Source organism: Taudactylus pleione, unplaced genomic scaffold (assembly GCF_031769625.1).
Source record: "Taudactylus pleione unplaced genomic scaffold, aTauple2 ptg000418l, whole genome shotgun sequence".
Classification (NCBI taxonomy): domain Eukaryota; kingdom Metazoa; phylum Chordata; class Amphibia; order Anura; family Myobatrachidae; genus Taudactylus; species Taudactylus pleione.
The window spans coordinates 719787-740255 of NW_028284820.1; the positions used below are offsets into that span (position 1 = coordinate 719787).

A 20469-nucleotide genomic window follows, 5' to 3' on the forward strand; every position below is an offset into this window, starting at 1 on the left:
GTCAGGCTGTGACTAGTGAAGCAGTGGCTGTAGGGATGTGTGCACAGTGTCAGGCTGTGACTAGTGAAGCAGTGGCTGCAGGGATGTGTGCACAGTGTCGGGCTGTGACTAGTGAAGCAGTGGCTGCAGGGATGTGTGCAGTGTCAGGCTGTGACTAGTGAAGCAGTGGCTGCAGGGATGTGTGCACAGTGTCAGGCTGTGACTAGTGAAGCAGTGGCTGCAGGGATGTGTGCACAGTGTCAGGCTGTGTGACTAGTGAAGCAGTGGCTGCAGGGATGTGCACAGTGTCAGGCTGTGACTAGTGAAGCAGTGGCTGTAGGGATGTGTGCACAGTGTCAGGCTGTGACTAGCGAAGCAGTGGCTGCAGGGATGTGTGCGCTGTGTCAGGCTGTGACTAGCGAAGCAGTGGCTGCAGGGATGTGTGCACAGTGTCAGGCTGTGACTAGCGAAGCAGTGGCTGCAGGGATGTGTGCGCTGTGTCAGGCTGTGACTAGCGAAGCAGTGGCTGCAGGGATGTGTGCGCTGTGTCGGGCTGTGACTAGCGAAGCAGTGGCTGCAGGGATGTGTGCACAGTGTCAGGCTGTGACTAGCGAAGCAGTGGCTGCAGGGATGTGTGCACAGTGTCAGGCTGTGACTAGCGAAGCAGTGGCTGCAGGGATGTGTGCGCTGTGTCAGGCTGTGACTAGCGAAGCAGTGGCTGCAGGGATGTGTGCACAGTGTCAGGCTGTGACTAGCGAAGCAGTGGCTGCAGGGATGTGTGCGCTGTCAGGCTGTGACTAGCGAAGCAGTGGCTGCAGGGATGTGTGCACAGTGTCAGGCTGTGACTAGCGAAGCAGTGGCTGCAGGGATGTGTGCGCTGTGTCAGGCTGTGACTAGCGAAGCAGTGGCTGCAGTGATGTGTGCACAGTGTCAGGCTGTGACTAGCGAAGCAGTGGCTGCAGGGATGTGTGCACAGTGTCAGGCTGTGACTAGCGAAGCAGTGGCTGCAGGGATGTGCACAGTGTCAGGCTGTGACTAGTGAAGCAGTGGCTGCAGGGATGTGTGCACAGTGTCAGGCTGTGACTAGTGAAGCAGTGGCTGCAGGGATGTGTGCACAGTGTCAGGCTGTGACTAGTGAAGCAGTGGCTGCAGGGATGTGTGCGCAGTGTCAGGCTGTGACTAGTAGATCAGTGGCTGTAGGGATGTGTGCGCAGTGTCAGGCTGTGACTAGTGAAGCAGTGGCTGTAGGGATGTGTGCGCAGTGTCAGGCTGTGTCTAGTGAAGCAGTGGCTGCAGGGATGTGTGCGCAGTGTCAGGCTGTGACTAGTAGATCAGTGGCTGTAGGGATGTGTGCGCAGTGTCAGGCTGTGACTAGTGAAGCAGTGGCTGTAGGGATGTGTGCGCAGTGTCAGGCTGTGACTAGTGAAGCAGTGGCTGCAGGGATGTGTGCACAGTGTCAGGCTGTGACTAGTGAAGCAGTGGCTGCAGGGATGTGTGCACAGTGTCAGGCTGTGACTAGTGAAGCAGTGGCTGCAGGGATGTGTGCACAGTGCCAGTCTGTGTCTAGTAGAGCAGCTTGTCAGCGTCTTGCTGGCTGACTGCTCCACTCACACAAATCCTGCGGCCATAGAGTAACACGAGATCATAGTACTGGTCTAGTGACGTCTGCAGGACACTCCCACCACTGGCCAGCCTCCAAACTCTCAGACATATGTCTGCATTAATATAAATGCCGTACTTAACAGAATTACAATATTACAATTTAATGCATTAATTTTGCAACAAAGATCACTGCAATTACAGCCTAAACATTGGGGTCAATAGATAAAATGAGGTTTGTTTTTCTTATGTTACGTGACTGTGGCTGGCTAGAATTATATTGATGACTAGTTTCCCTTGTTTGTGTTCACCTGGCGTGTTGAGAGCCATCTGTGACTGGCAGCCATACCTTGTGCCCTCCAAACAGAGATTATTTGTAGACTGACCTCAAAGAAAAATATATGGGACTGTACCTTTTCTGTTGGATGCCAATGAAGGCAGATTACTGAGCTGTCCTGTTTCCTAAATCTCTCCATGTTGCTTATATACCCTTTGCAGGCATGCTGGGTACTTCACTATTTCTGCGAAGTTAAATTTAAAAACGATCAAAACCTGCAGACTGCCCTGGAGCTGACCCGGAGGTGTCTTGTTGAGGACCGAGAAATGCCGGTTAAGGTGGAAGCGGCCATCGCGCTCCAAGTCCTCATCAGCAATCAGGAGAAAGGTGCTTCCTGTCATGTGACACAAATGTTCATGTAATTACCAGTATATGTATCAATAACTCTCAAATTAGTTTCTACTTCAGGGTCCATAGGGGGTCCACAGGGTTGACCTTGGGGTATAGGTTGGGAACCAAATCCGGGCACCACGCAGTTAAAGCTTTTAGCTCCCAGGATGCACTTGGGTCCACTCTCCCTATAACCCCACCCCCCAGCCAGAGGCACCTCAGTTTAAGTTGGTGCCCGGCCGGAGTCGGGTCACCGTTAATGCAGGGGGGCTGCTTAGCAGCCCCTAAGCTTAAAAGAGTTTTATTTTATTATTTTTTACTACTCTTCAGAGCGGCAGCATCAGACTGTCCAATGGACGTCTAAGCTGCCGCTCCTACACCCCGCCGGCGCTGCGACGCCAGTACAGATCTGGGGATCGCAGCGGGACCCCAGAGTCTGTACTAGCCGGGCTCTGGAGGAATCCCTGGGCTGCTGCCGGATCGACGGGGACAGGTAAGTCGCGTGGTCACCGCTTGCGGTGATCCACGTGTGAATATGCAGCCTTATGCCTCCGGTCTCTGGGGACAGACCGGAGGCGCTAGCGGTGGCGGCGGGCTCCCCCTCCATGGAGGCATACCCCGCGTGTCCACTAGCCCACCAGGGATTATAGCGGCAGCGGGAGCCGTCATCCCGGGGGGTTAATTGCTAGCCAGGGGAGGAAGCCTTCCCTGTCTAGCGGTTCCTCCCCTCAGCTCAGCGCGCCTTTCAATACTACAGTCTGGTGTCGCTGAGCTGCTTCCTCCGCGGGCCACGCTTCTTCTGAGGTCTCCAGCGGCCATTTTCTCTCTGTGGTGCTGCAGAACTCCTAGGATGTCAGTGAGCCCAGTCCCCCTGCGTACCTGGCCATTTGGGTGAGTGTACACAGCGCTATAGCCTTCCCAGACACTGAATCTGGGCAGTTGAATGTAGCGACATTGTGCAGTATATTATATGTCATGCTTATGTATGTATATATATTTTTCTGCATTGTATGTGACTTTTGCTAGTGCTGACTGTCTGCTTTTTCTCTCACCTGTCAGTGTATATCTATCCCTTTTCTTTATCTGCCCTAATACAGGTGTACCTGGGGTGGTTCTGAGACCTCACATATATATATTTGTTAATATCTGTGAGGTTTGTCACATATGGTTGCGTGCTGCACGTTGCCATATTTTAGATGGAACTGTGAGTTGCATACGCTGATAATGGGTCCCTGCAGCTAATCTTAGCGTCAGTCAGGACCGGTATGGCGCTGCTTAATATTTCCGTCAAGATAGTCAGATATATCTGACCAGGAGATTGCACACGATACTGCACCCATTATTGCGATCCTGCAAGTCATAGCCTGCAGGAATTAGTGCGGAGGATTTTAACTCAGAAAGGTTTATGTATGCGGCACCATCTGGCGCCGGGCCCCTTGCACGACCCCCTTAAAGGGCGGTTTATTTCTCAGGATCCTCTCCTTTGAGGATCGCCGGGCGGGCCCCATTGTCGTCACTCGCTTGGAGTTACTTCACCATACTGCCCTTTTGAACTCGGGGTATCTCGCAATTTCTTGCAATTTACCCCTGTGCAACAGACTGTCGCTCCCCGCCGGGGTTTTTCACAGTACATGAATTACCTCCGATACCACATCGGTCTGTCATTCCCCTTGCAGGGATTACCACAACGGCCACCCTGGTGGATGTTGTTTTATAGAAATACTAATTGGCGTGATATATACCCTGTGGTTACTGACCAGTGGCTCTGCCGTGAACTGGATGGTATATTCGGCTCTTTCCCTCTCACATGGGGGGAGCCGATTTCAAGTATTATTATCCCTGCTTTGGGGCTGGTAGCCAGGTTCATTCTGGATATAGAGAATGTCGATCCTGCACCTGTATCATACATCTCCCGTTTTCTGCCCAGCGGGTGGATCTCATAGCGGGAGTCTGGCTGTCGCCAGATACGAGGAGTCACAAAGGCCTCCTGTTTCCCATTCCCTGAGGGTCCTCACAAGTAATGGAAATCCCCTTCTGGGATGGATTTGTATGTTAATCATCGGGTTACAGGCATTAATACGCCTCCCATTCCGGCCTGGACGGATTTTACGGATCCGTAGGTGGTAACTTTGCCTGAAATCAATGTACTCGTTTTCAGGGCCTGTTGCCCGTCCTACCATGGCCATCGCATGGTGATGCTTTTGTGACGTTTTTCCCCTCCAACACGTCCTGAGGTTCAAATATCTTTTGCCGCTCACATAAAATATGCAGTGGTCATATGTGGGATTACCTCATGGGATGCCGGTCTTCTAACTTTCAGGGTTTCGGCGGCGTCTGTATCCGCCGCAGTACCCTATGGCTGCGTTATGGGAAAGCAGAGGTGCACACTCCTTCCATGGGGAAGATCTTGTTTGGTCCTGACCTTGACAAGATCGTTGCATCATTGGCAGTATCACTAATGGGGAGATACCGTCTTTAGCTACTCCCACTACATTCGGACTAACTCTGTTAAGTCTTTTTGTCCTCAGGGTCAGCCTAAAGGCCTGTTTTTTCCTAGGCTGTCGGCCTACATGGGGGCCACCATATCCAGTACCGAGCAGTCCTGGACTTCCGGACGACCCTGTTTCTACACCTGAGGATATACCCTCAGCCTGACGGGACAGGTCTACGTCTGGGGAATTTCCAGAGTGAGGTACTGATTCTCAACGGCCTCTCATTGCTCAGGCAGCCTCCTCACAGGCATTGTTACACGGGCCCTTCTTCAGACCTGTTCAGGGCCTTACAATCCCAGAAAGCTATACAGTCTTTGTGGTAAGCAGAGCTATTTCGGCCAACCTCACTTATCTCAGTGAGGGACTGGTTGTTCTACTTTCTTTCTGGGGCGGTGACCGACTGGTCCTCATTTGCCTATACTCTGTCTCAAATCCCTGAATCAGATTCCAACGGTGCCTGGACTCAGGTGGAATCGTCCATGCTCCATCATCCGACGTTTGGAACCTGGGGATTTTAGGGTATATCTGAGTATTCAGGATACGTACCTACGGGTACGTACAGAGCCATCTCATCAGCAGGGGTTCAGGTTTGCTGTGCCACAGCAACACTTGTAAGTTTCGGGCTCTGCCTTTTGGGACTGTCCTCAACTCCACCGGGGTTTACCAGCCTTATGGATTTTCTGACAGTTCACCTGTTCAGGGTATCCGAATGCTCCTTTCTCTGGACGGTCTCCTGCTTTTAGCAGGATCACCAAGGTACTTTACCGCCAGGTCAGGATAACCGTGGCTTCTTCTCGGCACAGATAATTAGTGAACGGAGAAAAAGTCCTCCCTACATCCCTCACAGGGTTTCTTCATCTGGGAGCACTGCTGGATTCTCAGACTCTGAGAATTTTTCTGGCGTAAGACAAGATCTCCACTCTTCAACTTGGAGTGTGCGGATATCTACGCATTCGACATATGTCATTACTCTTTGTGATGCGCGGTCTACCAGAGTGTCTACCTTTTGGTAGGGTGGAATGTGCTCAGTTCCATTCCAGACCTTGCCATAATTGACTCCCCTCCAGATGGATCGAGTTTTTCCCATCGGATCGATGTTCGAACGATGATACTTTCTCCAGAGGCGAGTTGGTCTCTGTCCGGGTGGCTATGGCCATCTCGTCCAGGGTGTTCTTTGCTACAGACAGTGTCTGGTCCGCATTCGTTTCGGGGCAGTTGGACGTCTGTCGTTTCTGTCCTGCCACTTGTTGATACTTTAGGCTGTCTTGGACCTTCACTCTGGCCTAACCCATATGTCACGGTAAACCTGAATAGGTTCAGTCCGACAGTGTCACAACAGTGACTTCCATCTAGGCAACACTGGTAGTTGGGTGGCAATGTCAGGTATGTCATCCATTCTGGCATAGTCCAAGGGTCTTCTCCTGGCCAACTCTGCAGTGTTTATTCCCGGAGCTCTCCATTGGGAAGCGGGCTTCCTCAGCTGTTGCGACGTGCATCCCGGGGACTAGTCTCTTCTCCAAGAGAGGTTTCAACTCCTGGTGAGCAGAGGGGGCCTCCCTGAGGGGATTGATCCTCATGGCCTTCTGACTTGATCACACATTACCGGTGTTACAGTCCAGCTCCAGGAGTACTGAAGCTACCTTCAGTGACTCTTTGTCAGTGAAGTGGTCCTTCCACTTTGTGTACCTGTGTCCTCCGGTCTCCCTTCTTCCTCGAGGTCTTCGGAAGTTTAATTCGAGACGGAGGGGCTTTCCTTCTGGGGGCTCCAGTTCGTCCCAGACATCACTGGTACTGAGATTTTCGGAGTCTCCTCATCGATACTCCGTTCCTACTGCTTCACTATCTGGACCTGTTGTCTCAGGGTCCATGTTTTTCCCTGGACCTGGATCGTTTGTCTTTGACTGCGCCCCTACTGTGGTCCTAGGGCTTCCCTGGCTCTGTCTTCATTGAGATGTTTAGAGCAGATAGGCCAGACTTTGCTGGGATCTGCCACGGACTGTGGCATACATAATTCTTATGGTATCGTACCTGTCGATACGATCCTCCGGTGTCCAGGATTTTCAGATATTCTGGCATTCCTTCCGGCTGGCTTGGGTTTCACCCTTGGCCTGGCCTTCCTGACAGTGCGGATCTCTACACTGTCGGTATGGTTAAGATATGGAATTGCTCCGCTCTGGTATCCAGTTCATCCTTTGGAGTGTTTTCTGGATTATGCCTCCACTTGTCCTCCCTAGGGACTCCTGGGGAGTTAGTAGTGGTTCTTTGTTCCGTCCGGGGACAGTCAATGGAACTGCTGGTTGTGATAGCCATTACATGGTCTATTGTTTAAGCTCTCTCTCTCTCAGGGTGTTTAAATCAACCAGGAGAGTGTCTGAATTGGGAGCGTTCTCATGTGGCTCCCTCTTCTGGAGGGCATCATGTCAGGGTGTGAGTTGCTCTCGCCCTGTATTTCTTCTTAGAGTGGTTTTTAGGTTCCATATTATTCTGGAACTTATGGTACGGCCATTCAGTCCCCAGTCTTCTCGGCTGGTGTGGCCTCATTGACTGTGGTCCGGCCTCTTTGGCTTTATATGATCCGTTCAAGTTCCTTATGGTAATCGGACTCCTTATTGGTGGTCTGCGGTTTCTGGTTTTCACAGGAAACGATGGCCGGCCTATAATGAAATGTTGGCTGGATGGCCTCGTATGTCTTCCTCAGGGGCCTACCCATAGGTAGGCATTTCTGTCGTTGAGGCTTGTTTTTTCTCGGGTCATGTAACCCTCGTGGGCGGCTCGTTGTGGCGCCTCGGCTGTTTTGCCTTACTAGGTGTCCACGTGGTCTTCTGTCCAAACCTTTTTTTAAGGTTCTAGGCATTGGTTTCCTTTGCCTCTCAGGATGCTTCCTTTTTGGCGACGGATTTTCCTCTCAGCACAGGAGCGTCCCCACCCTTGGTTGAACTGCTTTGGGACATCCCCAAGGTCAACCCTGTGGACCCCCTATGGACCCTGAAGTAGAAAACAAGAGATATGGTAAGAACTTACCTTTGTTATCTCTGTTTCTACGAAGTCCATAGGGTCCACAGGGCGCCCGCCCTGACGCACCTGGCTTCATATGGGCTGTGTTACTGGTCACCGGTTTCCCGTCTCCTTTTCTGTGAGTATGGTTCTAGAGTGTTCCAGTTTTCTCTCTTTTTCTCTCCTCCTCCGGCCTTTGGCTACTTACAAACTGAGGTGCCTCTGGCTGGGGGGTGGGGTTATAGGGAGAGTGGACCCAAGTGCATCCTGGGAGCTAAAAGCTTTAACTGCGTGGTGCCCGGATTTGGTTCCCAACCTATACCCCAAGGTCAACCCTGTGGACCCTATGGACTTCGTAGAAACAAAGATAACAAAGGTAAGTTCTTACCATATCTCTTGTTTTCTCCTTGATGTAAATTAGTCTCTTATGTGGAAGTATTTGCTCATAGTTCTGCTTGCAGTTTTAGCTCGTTCTTTTTCCCTAATTTTTAGATTGAGGTATATTTACTAAAGTGCAGGATTTTAGAAGGGGGGATGTTGCCCATAGCAACCACTCAGATTCTAGCTATTTTCTAGTAGGTGCTAGATAAATAAGTCGAATCTGGTTGCTATGGGGCAACATCCCCACTTCTAAAAACCCACACTTCAGTAAATATACCCCCTAGGTGTAACTTTAGCTGAAAAAGGAGCTCTTCATTCTGTTGCTGATGGCAGCTTGGAGAATAAGCTAATTGCAGGCAGTCTCGGCAATGAGCACTTGTGTAACGTTCCCCATTTGTTTAATGAAGACTAGTGTACAGTAACTGCTAAATTTCACCAGAGCTCACAAAAGGGCTAATCTATCAGTTTACTATGATGTAAATGACTTTTGCAGTTGTGTTGATCACGATTTTAGAAAGTTTTAAATCTAAATTTAGTACTTTTTTTTATTGTAATTGTTGCTGACTGCTAGATATGTATCTGCCAAGCCTAGGGATTTTCTCAATATTGAGTGAAGTTTCTCATGGAGCAAACCCTGACTGCTCCCAATTGCCCCCTCATATTGGTGGCTGTTACAATCCATCCTATCTGGGGGACACTGCCATACTTTGGGATGTAGAAGGTGCTAACTCAGAGCAATCGCAACATTCAAGCCAAACTTTTTTGATGCTTGCTCCTTCCCCCATCTGTCCAGCAGGACCCTGGGACTTTGTTGCCATACTCTCCTTGTTTCGTTCTAGATCACATGTTGTCACGCCGGGTTTAGATTGAGTAATGTTTTTCTGTCTCTCAGGTTATGTCTTTAGTTTTTCTCTTTGGCTGGATTGAGTACATCCTAGTGATCACACACATTCTAGCTAATGGGAGTGCTGACTTTTCTGGCTCACATGTTATATGTCAGTTTACGCTCACCATGTGTATATTGAGTAATGACTTTGTAGCCCTTGTGTTCATTCATAATTATTTGTTAAATGGGGTACTGATTTTTTTTTGCTCACACGTTGTTATATTATCCTCTGATTATATTCAGGGCTCACATGTTAAATCACGTCACTATTTAAATTAAGTACTGATTTCTGGACTCACTTATATCACTCTTTATGGGGACGAGTCGATAAATCGTGAGACTTACCGCTGGTTCCTGGTTAAGTGCCCCAATCTATTAAATCTCTGCCCGCGGCTAGTTTCACGGTTGCACTCTCCTCAAATGTGAACAGAAATCCGTGTTAACTATTGCTTCCAGGACCAGTCTCCATGTTACCGCAGGCTGTAATTGCATAGCATCGGGCTCTTATCTCGGGAGCTGTGGCTTACCCGCAGATATAATTGACTGGCTCCGTGCACTTGACCCAAGAGCGAAAACCCCGCAGCTAAATGAATCGCACCCTATGTTGGATAGAGTTCTGACTGTTTTGGCTCTGTTATGTCATTATCTCACACTGTGTAGATTGAGTAATAACTTCCTTGCTGCAGTGGTCGATCCTATTACCCATGTTGGAGTGAGTACTGCTTCTTATTTTAACATATACTGGCATTCCACATGGTTTTGGTATTGCATACAGTCTTGTGACTCAGTGGGGATCAATTCAATTATATGCAAGGGGGGCAAGTTACCGTTAAAACATGTAAATGCTCCCAACAGCACAATAACACCCCCCCCCCCCCCCCAAGTGGAACAATTTCCCCCCGGACTTGTGGATTTTTATATCCGGCCCTACGGTACTGCGAACAAACGCCTGTGAATCCGGAGGTAATGTAAGCACGGCATATAACTACTTGTAAGTGGCGTCTAATTAAATTTACCAAAATATGGAGGAATTCAATTGAATGTGATGTTGCCACTGGGAATGAGTGTCTGGAGCTGTTCAATTGACTACACTGTAGAGTGTTTTTCTTGCACCCTCTTGAGGTATGAGCAGAAATCTGGCTAAATAGTGCCTCGAGGCAGGTTCTAGGTGACAGGTCTTATGAGTAGGCCAGTCTACTCTAATCAGGGCCTGGACTACAGTATCTTTAATGCTTTTGTCTTTCGGGGCTTCCGTATTCAGCCATCCATGTTCTGGCGGTAGTTCTGGAAAGTCTAGGCTTAGTTTTTCTGGCTTTGCGGTTACATTTTAAGTGCCTTGTCTCTGAACTATTTTTTTTTTTTTTTTTTATTTGCATGTTTGTGGCTTTGCAGAATGCATAGCTTCTCCGTCTCATTTGGTTGTTTGAGACAGAGTACATTCGCTCTCGTCACAGATACTGTTCATTTTAGCTAGTATACTACTGTTGGTGAATTTCGTTTTTCTACTTCAGAGTCCATACGGGATCCACAGGGTAGACCTTGGGGTAGCTGGATCTGGATCCACGGGCACCACGCAGTTAAAGCTTTAGCTGCTCCCAGGATGCTCTTGGGTCCATCCTCCTCTATACCCCGCCCCCGAGTTCCTGGCCCATCAAAACCTCCTATGACGCAGGAACCACTATGGGCGTTGTTTTCTCAGGTGCTGGTGTCTATTGCGGACCGTCTGTCGCTCCCGACTGCTGTCCCTACTAGGGCGTTGCCCCAGCCGGCCGTCCCCAATTCCCCGGGTGTCCCGCAATTATTGCGGAGCCCCCCACGGGTCTCAGTCTGTTGGTCCTTATGCTGGATTACCTATGTATATACAGGCTTCCCCTGTGACTCAGCAGTCTGTGGTGCCCTTCCAGGCCCCTGTGGCGGCTCCTCCACCCTGGGTGGATGTGCTCTCCAACTCAGTACAAACTTTGGCGGCCGCTTCTTCGGCTTTTCAGTCGATGTTGTGGAATGGCATGCCTTCAAGGGCGTCAAAACGCACACTAATGGCGCATTTATCGGACTCCGAGGGGTCCTCAGATGATGGGGAGGTTCATGAAGACACTGACTCGGACACATCGGTCAAGGAGGTAGATACCAAGTCGTCCATTAATGTGCGAGCACTGGTTAGGGCGGTGCGAGCCATTCTCCTAATAGAGGATGAGGCACCAGCTCCTAAGTCGAAGTTTCCTAGTTTTAAAAAAAACTAAGGTGGCTTCTGGCAGTGTTTCCCCTGTCTAATCAGTTGACGGTCATATGGCGGTGGCTTGGCAGGTGCCCAGTAAGAGAATCCTGCCACAGAAGCGGTTTGCTTCTAATTATCCTTTTCCTGAGGCACATTGTAAAAACTGGGGAAACTCCACCGGCGGTAGATTCCCATGTCACCTGTTTAATAAGGAGCGCTTCTTTGCCATTACCGTCTATATCTTCGCTGAAGGATCCCACTGACAGAAAAGTTGAGACTTGCTTAAAGTCCATTTACTCCCTCTCAAAGGCAGTGGCCCGACCATCCATGGCCATCTCCTGGGTGGCTAAGGCCATTGAGGCTTGGGGCAACGCATTAGAGGATACCTTTCCGGACGATGCTCCGGATGTCCAGAGGGCGTCGTTAGGACAGATGAGAGACGCTGCTTCCTACATTGGAGAAGCCTCTTTGGATGCTAGTCTGCTGACCTCTCGAGTATCTGCTGCAGCAGTGTCTGCCCTCCGATCCTTATGGCTGAGGTCCTGGAGAGCGGACGCTGATTCAAAGAAGGGTCTGGAGGCCTTACCTTTCAATGGAGAATTGCTATTTGGTCCGGACTTGGACAAAATAGTGGATACCCTGCCTAAATCCAAGTCAGCTTTCCTTCCTTCAGCAGCAACGCCTGCCAAGGTCCGGAATTCGGCCTTTCGTTCATTTCGGGTTCAGGGTAAGGCAAAAGGTCAGTCCTTCCCGAGGCAGTGGGCGGCTAAGACCGCCTCTAAACCGAAGAAGCAAGCCTGGAGTACTCGGCTCCCTTCTTCCAAGCAGGAGGGTAAACCTGCTCCCTGATGGGACGGGCCTCCCTCTGGGGGGGACCCCAGAGTGGGAGGCCGACTTCTCCAATTCGCCCAGTGTTGGCACAATACCACCACGGATGCCTGGGTTCGAGAAGTAGTCTTTCAGGGGTACGCCCTGTCTTTTCTGGTCAGGCCACCCCACCAGTTTTTTTGCACGAGTCTTTCTTTGGACAAGACCAAAGCTTCCCAGATTCAGGTGGCTATACAGTCCTTGCTACAATCAGGGGTCATTGTTCCCGTTCCGCAGTCTCAACGCGGGAAGGGATACTATTCTACTCTGTTTCTGGTACAGAAGCCCAATGGTTCTCTTCACCCTATCCTTAATTTGAAGTCTCTGAACAAATACCTCAGTTCCCAAGTTCAGGATGGAAACGTTACGTTCCATCATTCTGGCGAAGGAACCCGGGGATTACATGGTCTCCCTGGATATCCAGGACGCCTATCTCCACGTGCCCATAGCACCTGCACACCAGCGGTATCTAAGGTTTGCTATCCTGCAACATCACTTCCAGTTTCAGGCGTTGCTTTTTGGCCTTTCCACGGCTCCGAGGGTCTTCACCAAGGTGATGGCTATTATGGCCGCCCACCTTCGGGGCCAGGGTATACGGCTGCTGCCGTATCTGGATGATCTTCTGCTGGCGAGCTCTCCGGAGGTGGTACTTCGACATCTCCACCTGACCATTGCTTGTCTTCAGGCACACGGGTGGTTGATAAATTGGAACAAGTCATCTCTGATCCCATCACAACGGATGGTCCATTTGGGATTTTCCTGACTCCAGAAAAGGTGTCCTCCCTACAATTGAGGATACACAGTTGCAGGGTGTCTGTCCACTCGGCAATGAGAGTCCTGGGGTCCATGGTGTCGGCATTCGACATGGTGGAATTTGCCCAGTTCCATTCCAGGCCCCTGCAGGGACAGATTCTATCCAAATGGAACGGGTTACCTCACCGGATCCGATCCCAGACACTGGTCTTGTCCCCGGAAGTGCGCTGGTCTCTAGCTTGGTGGCTTCAGCCATCTCATCGAGGGTCGCCCCTTTTGGATCCCGGACTGGGTTCTGCTCACGATAGATGCCAGTCTCCGGGGTTGAGGGGCAGTGACCGGCTCGTTGTCTCTTCAGGGCCGTTGGTCTACGGAGGAAGCAGGTCTTCTCATAAACATTCTGGAGCTGCGGGCCGTGTACAGGGCTCTGCTGTCGTCAGGCACCGCTCTTCACGGAAGGGCGGTACAGGTGCAATCCGACAACGCTACCACGGTGATGTACATCAATCACCAGGGAGGAACTCGCAGTCGAGTGGTGATGTCGGAGGTGTCTCGCATCCTGGCTTGGGCGGAGAGCCACCTTCCAGCAATCTCGGCAGTCTTCATCCCGGGAGTCCTCACCTGGGAGGCGGACTTCCTCAGCCGTCACGACGTGCACCCAGGGGAATGGTCGCTTCACCCGGAGGTGATTCAACTTCTCGTGGACAAATGGGGACTCCTGGAGTTGGACCTGATGGCTTCCCGTCACAACTTCAAGTTGCCCGTTGACAGCTCAAGGACAAGGGACGCAGGCGCAAGTCTGGTGGATGCGCTGTCGGTGAAATGGACATTTCACCTAGCGTACCTCTTTCATCCGATCTCCCTGCTGCCTAGGGTGCTAAGAAAAATCAAACTGGACGGAGCGTCGGGACCTGCTGTCTCAGGGGCCCTGCCTTTACCCGGATCTGGGTCGACCTGTCTTTGACGGCGTGGCTCTTGAGACAGCTATCTTAAGGTCCCGGGGGTTTTCAAGCTCTGTCATCAGTACCATGCTCAGGGCGCGTAAACCTGCCTCAGCTCGGATTTACCACAGGGTGTGGCACACTTACTTTCAGTGGTGTGAGTCCAGAAACTTTGATCTTCAGGTGTTCAGGGTTTCTAGGATTTTGGCATTTTTTCAGTCAGGTCTTGACCTAGGTTTACGTCTGGCCTCCCTGAAGGTTCATGTGTCGGCTCTCTGTGTGGTTCCAACGTAGGATCGCTACACTGCCTGATGTTCACACCTTTTTCCAAGGTGTTCTTCGAATCCAGCCTCCATTTGTGCCTCCAGTGGCTCCGTGGGACTTGGCGGTGGTTATTCGGGTCCTGCAGGGACCTCCTTTTGAGCCTCTTGAGTCAGTTGACCTAAGTGGTTAACACTTAAGACTGTGTTTCTTCTGGCAATTGCTTGTGCCAGGAGGGTATCCGAGTTGGGTGCACTTTCCTGTAGTCCCCCCTTCTTAATTTTTCACCAGGACAGAGCAGTGCTTTGTTCTATTATTCGTGAGGCTTATGTACAGTAAGGTTTGCCTGTTCCAGCCTCTGTTAAGGCCCATTCCATTCGGTCTGTGGGTCCTTCTTGGGCTGCTAGACGTGGTGTCTCCGTGGTTCAGCTGTGCAAGGCAGCCACTTGGTCTTCCATTCAGACGTTTTTGAGGTTTTATGCGTTTGACACCTTTGCCTCTCAAAATGCATCCTTTGGGCGCCGGATTCTCCTTTCTGCACAGGAGCATCCCCGCCCTTAGTTGAACTGCTTTGGGACATCCCCAAGGTCAACCCTGTGGACCCCCTATGGACCCTGAAGTAGAAAACAAGAGATATGGTAAGAACTTACCTTTGTTATCTCTGTTTCTACGAAGTCCATAGGGTCCACAGGGCACCCGCCCTGACGCACCTGGCTTCAAATGGGCTGTGTTGATGGTCACCGGTTTTCCGTCTCCCATTTCTGTGAGTATGGTTTTCTTGTGTGTTCCAGTCTTCCTTCTCTCTGTTTAGTCTCCTCCTCCGGTCTGGGCTGCTTACCAACTGAGGTGCCTGTGGCTCGGGGGCGGGGTATAGAGGAGGATGGATCTAAGAGCATCCTGGGAGCAGCTAAAGCTTTAACTGTGTGGTGCCCGTGGATCCAGATCCAGCTATACCCCAAGGTCAACCCTGTGGACCCCCTATGGACTTCGTAGAAACAGAGATAACAAAGGTAAGTTCTTACCATATCTCTTGTTTTTGCGTCTGACGTTGCCAGTCACAGCCTGGCCTGTTGAACCTCTGGAACATCCCCAAGGTATGGCAGTGTCCCCCAGGTAAGTTGAAAGTGAAAAGAACATTTTTTTTTTTTGGTGTATTTCTTTGAATCCATTTTTACTTTTGAGTGTGGTTCTGGTTTAGAGTATTCTTATAGTTCTTCTATAGGCTTGTAAAGTTTAGGCTAATTACCCCTGTTCTGCTGGGGTGTATAGGGGCAGGAACAAGCTTTCCAAGAAAGTTTAGTTTAAATCTTATGCCAGATACCAGTTTAGCGCCCTCTACATCCCAATGCATGGCAGTGCCCACCAGATGGATTCAGAGAAATGGATTTAATGTAAGCACTGAAAATTCTTAATGCCTTTAAAACATTCATTTTTCTGAACCTTATTTTGAGGCTTAATGTTATTTTATTGGCTAATAGATAAAATGCCTGGGACTCCAATGCTAATAATGTCCCTTAGTAGGCTCCAGTTTCAATGCTCAGTGTTTATAGTCTGTGATGTTTGTATTACAGCTAAGGAGTACATTGCCCCGTTCATCAGGCCGGTGATGCAGGCTCTATTGCACATCATCAGGGAGACTGAGAATGACGATCTGACCAATGTGATTCAGAAAATGATTTGCGAGTACAGTGAGGAAGTCACTCCCATTGCGGTGGAAATGACGCAGCACCTGGTAAGTTTCTGCTTTCTTACGTACCGGCTGGTGCTATGGTGTAGTGGACCGGTCCAAGATCTCCCAAGCTGTATGTAACACAAAAAAAAACACTTTCACCTTGGTGTACTTGTTTCTCCATGAGGTGGATATAAATGCCCAAGATGTGGACAGGCTCTAGAATATGCAGCATTTTATATAGCGTTAAAGGTGGAACTGCCTGACTTTATCTTGGGCAACAGCATCTTCTCTGAAAGGGTTGTGAAAACCAAGTGTGAGGAATGGGTTACCTGATATGTAAACCTCCAATCATGAATTCTAATACAAATTGAGAAAATAAAGCTATAGAATTAAATGTGTAGTTAAGTAGCATTTTAAAATACCTGGTGTTGATCCCTGTATAAGTTTGCAGTGGCTGCAGGGATGTGTGCACAGTGTCAGGCTGTGACTAGTGAAGCAGTGGCTGCAGGGATCTGTGCACAGTGTCAGGCTGTGACTAGTGAAGCAGTGGCTGCAGGGATGTGTGCACAGTGTCAGGCTGTGACTAGTGAAGCAGTGGCTGCAGGGATGTGTGCAGTGTCAGGCTGTGACTAGTGAAGCAGTGGCTGCAGGGATGTGTGCACAGTGTCAGGCTGTGACTAGTGAAGCAGTGACTGCAGGGATGTGTGCACAGTGTCAGGCTGTGACTAGTGAAGCAGTGGCTGCAGGGATGTGTGCACAGTGTCAGGCTGTGACTAGTGAAGCAGTGGCTGCAGGGATGTGTGCACAGTGTCAGGCTGTGACTAGTGAAGCAGTGGCTGCAGGGATGTGTGCACAGTGTCAGGCTGTGACTAGTGAAGCAGTGACTGCAGGGATGTGTGCACAGTGTCAGGCTGTGTCTAGTGAAGCAGTGGCTGCGGGGATGTGTGCAGTGTGTCAGGCTGTGACTAGTGAAGCAGTGGCTGCAGGGATGTGTGCACAGTGTCAGGCTGTGACTAGTGAAGCAGTGACTGCGGGGATGTGTGCACAGTGTCAGGCTGTGTCTAGTGAAGCAGTGGCTGCGGGGATGTGTGCAGTGTGTCAGGCTGTGACTAGTGAAGCAGTGGCTGCGGGGATGTGTGCAGTGTGTCAGGCTGTGACTAGTGAAGCAGTGGCTGCGGGGATGTGTGCACAGTGTCAGGCTGTGACTAGTGAAGCAGTGGCTGCGGGGATGTGTGCACAGTGTCAGGCTGTGACTAGTGAAGCAGTGGCTGCGGGGATGTGTGCACAGTGTCAGGCTGTGACTAGTGAAGCAGTGGCTGCAGGGATGTGTGCACAGTGTCAGGCTGTGACTAGTGAAGCAGTGGCTGCAGGGATGTGTGCACAGTGTCAGGCTGTGACTAGTGAAGCAGTGACTGCAGGGATGTGTGCACAGTGTCTGGCTGTGACTAGTGAAGCAGTGGCTGCAGGGATGTGTGCACAGTGTCAGTCTGTGTCTAGTAGAGCAGCTTGTCAGCGTCTTGCTGGCTGACTGCTCCACTCACGCAGATCCTGCGGCCATAGAGTAACACGAGATCATAGTACTGGTCTAGTGACGTCTGCAGGACACTCCCACCACTGGCCAGCCTCCAAACTCTCGGACATTTAGGAAACTGCAGTACTGAGACTGCCATAAATCTACAAAAGTTTTCACAAATTCATGTAGTACAATTTAGGTATTGAGATCTTTGATTTTCTTATTTTTCTGGATCTTCCAGGCAATGACTTTTAATCAAGTAATTCAGACTGGTCCAGATGAGGAGGGTAGCGATGATAAAGCGGTAACCGCAATGGGAATCCTTAATACAATTGACACCTTGCTCAGTGTGGTGGAAGATCACAAGGAGGTAAGTACTAAGGTCTCTGGCAGATATTTACTGACCATAAATTAGCCACAGTTGACACCAAGGGCTGTATTCAATTAGTGGTAGAAAAAAGCAACTTTTTCACCAAAAAAACAGGCGGAAAAAAAAAACTGGAGAAGTCTTATCCATCGCAGACCAGGAGAAAAAAAATTGCAAAATCTCTATTTCTACTTCAGGGTCCATAGGGGTCCACAGGGTGACCTTGGGGTATAGCTGGATCCTGGATCCTCGGGCACCACAGAGTTAAAGCTTTTAGCTGCTCCCAGGATGCACTTGGGTCCAACCTCCCCTATACCCTGCCCCCGAGCCACAGGCACCTCAGTTTAAGATGGTGCCCGGCCAGAGTCGGGTAACCCTGCGGGGGGGGCTGCAGGAGCAGCCCCCTAAAGCTTTCTTAACTTAGTTAAATTTATTTATTTTTTTGACTAGAGTTTTTTTCTCCAGAGCGGCAGCGATGGGCTGTCTGTACAGACGCCCATGCTGCCGCTCCTTCTCCCTGCTGGCGCCGCGACGCCAGCACTGAACTGGGGATCGCGGCGGGGGAAGCCAGAGTCTGTACTAGCCGGACTCTGGTTTCCCCCGGGACTGCTGCCGGAAGACGCCGGGGAGATTAAGGTAAGCCGCGCACCGCTGATTAGCGGCGGTGCGCGGGTAATGCCTTTTATATGCAGTCCCATGCCCCCGGTCTAGGGGACAGACCGGGGGCGCTAGCGGTGGCGGCGGGCCCCCCCTCCAGCAGAGGCATACCCCGCCAGACCACTAGACCACCAGGGTAAATTAATCGGCAAGCGGGATGCCGCAACCTTGGGGGTTAAATATGCTAGCCAGGGGAGTAAGCCTTCCCTGTCTAGCGGCTCCTCCCCTCAGCTCAGCGCGCCTTTCAGCTCATAGTCTGGCGTCGCTGAGCTGCAGCTACTCGGCCACTCCTCCTCTGTTGTCTCCAGCGGCCATTTTCTTAAAGTGGCAGCGCAGATCTTCAGGGAGCACGCAGACCGGTCCCCCTGTGTACCTCTCCCCCGACAAGGACAGTGTACACAGCACTATAGCCCTCCCAGACACTGAATCTGGGAGGTTGATTGTAGTGGAAAGGTGCAGTGAGTATATCTTCCTGCATGGTATGTGACTTTTGCTAGTGCTGCCTGTCTGTGCTAATTTCTACTTACTGTCAGCCTATACCTATCCCTTTTCTTCTCCTACAAGCCCTACAGGTGTGCGAGGGAAGGGCGTTTCTACTGACCTCTCTTATATAGATCACGTATTTGTGAGGTCCGTCACATACAGTTGTTTGCTACACGGTGCCATATTGTGGGCTGTTGTTCAGCATACTTGTGAGTGCGCACGTTTTCTTCCTAAGTCATGTCTGAGGAGGAGATTGAGCACTCCGGGGCTCCGGCATTGTTATCCTGCAGGCGCTGTTCTGCAGGAGTGGATAGGGAGGATTTGTCACAGGACGGCCTGTGCGGACGGTGCCAGGCGGTCCCTGGTACGTCTAAACCTCCCATGTCGCAGGAGCCACCATGGGCGATGTTTTCCCAGGTGCTGGTGTCCATCGCGGACCGTCTGTCGGTCCCGACTGCCGCCCCTACTAGGGCGTTGCCCCAGCCTGCCATCCCCCATTCCCCGGGTGTCCCACAATTATTGCAGACTCCACCGGGGTCTCAGCCTGTTGGTCCCTATGTGGGGTTGCCAATGTATATTCAGTCCACCCCTGTGGCACAGCCAGCTGTGGTGCCGTTTCAGGCTCCTGTGACAGCTCCTCCACCCTGGGTGGAAGCACTTTCCCACACTGTCCAAGATTTGGCGGCAGCATCTTCGGCTTTTCAGTCGATGTTGCGCAGTGACGTGCCCTCCAGGGCATCTAAACGCACAGTTATGGCGCAGGCTGCGCATTTTTCGGACTCTGAGGGGTCCTCGGATGATGGTGAGGTGCAGGATGACTCAGCCTCAGATGCCTCAGTCCAGGAGGTAGACACTAAGTCTTCCATCAATGTGCGGGCTCTGGTTAAGGCGGTGCGGCCATTCTTCTATTTGAGGATGAGGCACCCGCTCCCAGGTCAAGGTATCCTAGTTTTAAAAAAGCTAAGGTTACTTCTACAGCGTTCCCCTTGTCTGATCAGTTGACTGATCACATGGCGGTGGCCTGGCAGACGCCCAGTAAGCGTTTCCTGCCACAGAAACGCTTGGCGTCCAATTATCCATTCCCGGAAGCACATTGTAAGAAATGGGAAACTCCGCCTGCAGTCGATTTCCATGTAACACGCCTCATCAGGAGTGCTACTTTGCCATTGCCGTCTATATCCTCGCTGAAGGATCCTACGGACAGGAAGGTGGAGACTTGTCTAAAGTCTATTTATTCTCTCTCAGGGGCTGTAGCCCGGCCGTCCATGGCCATCTCCTGGGTGGCCAAGGCCATTGAGGGGTGGGCCAACGCCTTGGAGGACACGTTAACGGATGAAGCTTCGGACGTCCAGAGGGCGTTGTTAGGACAGATGAGAGATGCCGCCTCCTACATTGGAGAAGCATCTTTGGATGCTAGCCTGTTGACCTCTAGGGTTTCGGCGGCAGCAGTGTCTGCTCGTAGATCCTTGTGGTTGCGGTCTTGGAGAGCAGACGCGGATTCAAAGAAAGGCTTGGAGGCCTTACCTTTTAATGGAGAATTACTATTTGGTCCGGACCTGGACAAAATAGTAGATACCCTGGCAAAATCCAAGTCAGCCTTCCTCCCTTCAGCTACTACACCTGCTAAGGTCCGGAGCTCGGCGTTTCGTTCCTTTCGGGTTCAGGGCAAGGCAAAGGGTCAGTCCGCACCCAAGACCGCCTCAAAGCCAAAGAAGCAAGCCTGGAGTGCTAGGCGCCCTTCT

The 20469-nt window shown here is 50.9% G+C and overlaps 1 protein-coding gene and 2 non-coding genes across 3 annotated transcripts in view; all 3 read left to right on the forward strand.

Annotated features, from left to right (window-relative positions):
* The window catches only part of IPO7 (importin 7), a 74180-nt gene that overhangs the window by 38569 nt on the left and 15142 nt on the right, over positions 1–20469 (forward strand). Inside the window, exons 14-16 of the mRNA XM_088447106.1 lie at positions 2077–2242; positions 15607–15767; positions 17462–17590. Of these exons, the coding sequence (XP_088303232.1) occupies positions 2077–2242; positions 15607–15767; positions 17462–17590 (456 nt within the window). The remainder of the gene's footprint in view (positions 1–2076; positions 2243–15606; positions 15768–17461; positions 17591–20469) is intronic.
* LOC148506233 (small nucleolar RNA SNORA23) lies at positions 1512–1692 on the forward strand. The gene has a single exon (XR_015869807.1). It is a non-coding gene; the product is annotated as a small nucleolar RNA SNORA23 (small nucleolar RNA).
* LOC148506234 (small nucleolar RNA SNORA23) lies at positions 17170–17350 on the forward strand. The gene has a single exon (XR_015869808.1). It is a non-coding gene; the product is annotated as a small nucleolar RNA SNORA23 (small nucleolar RNA).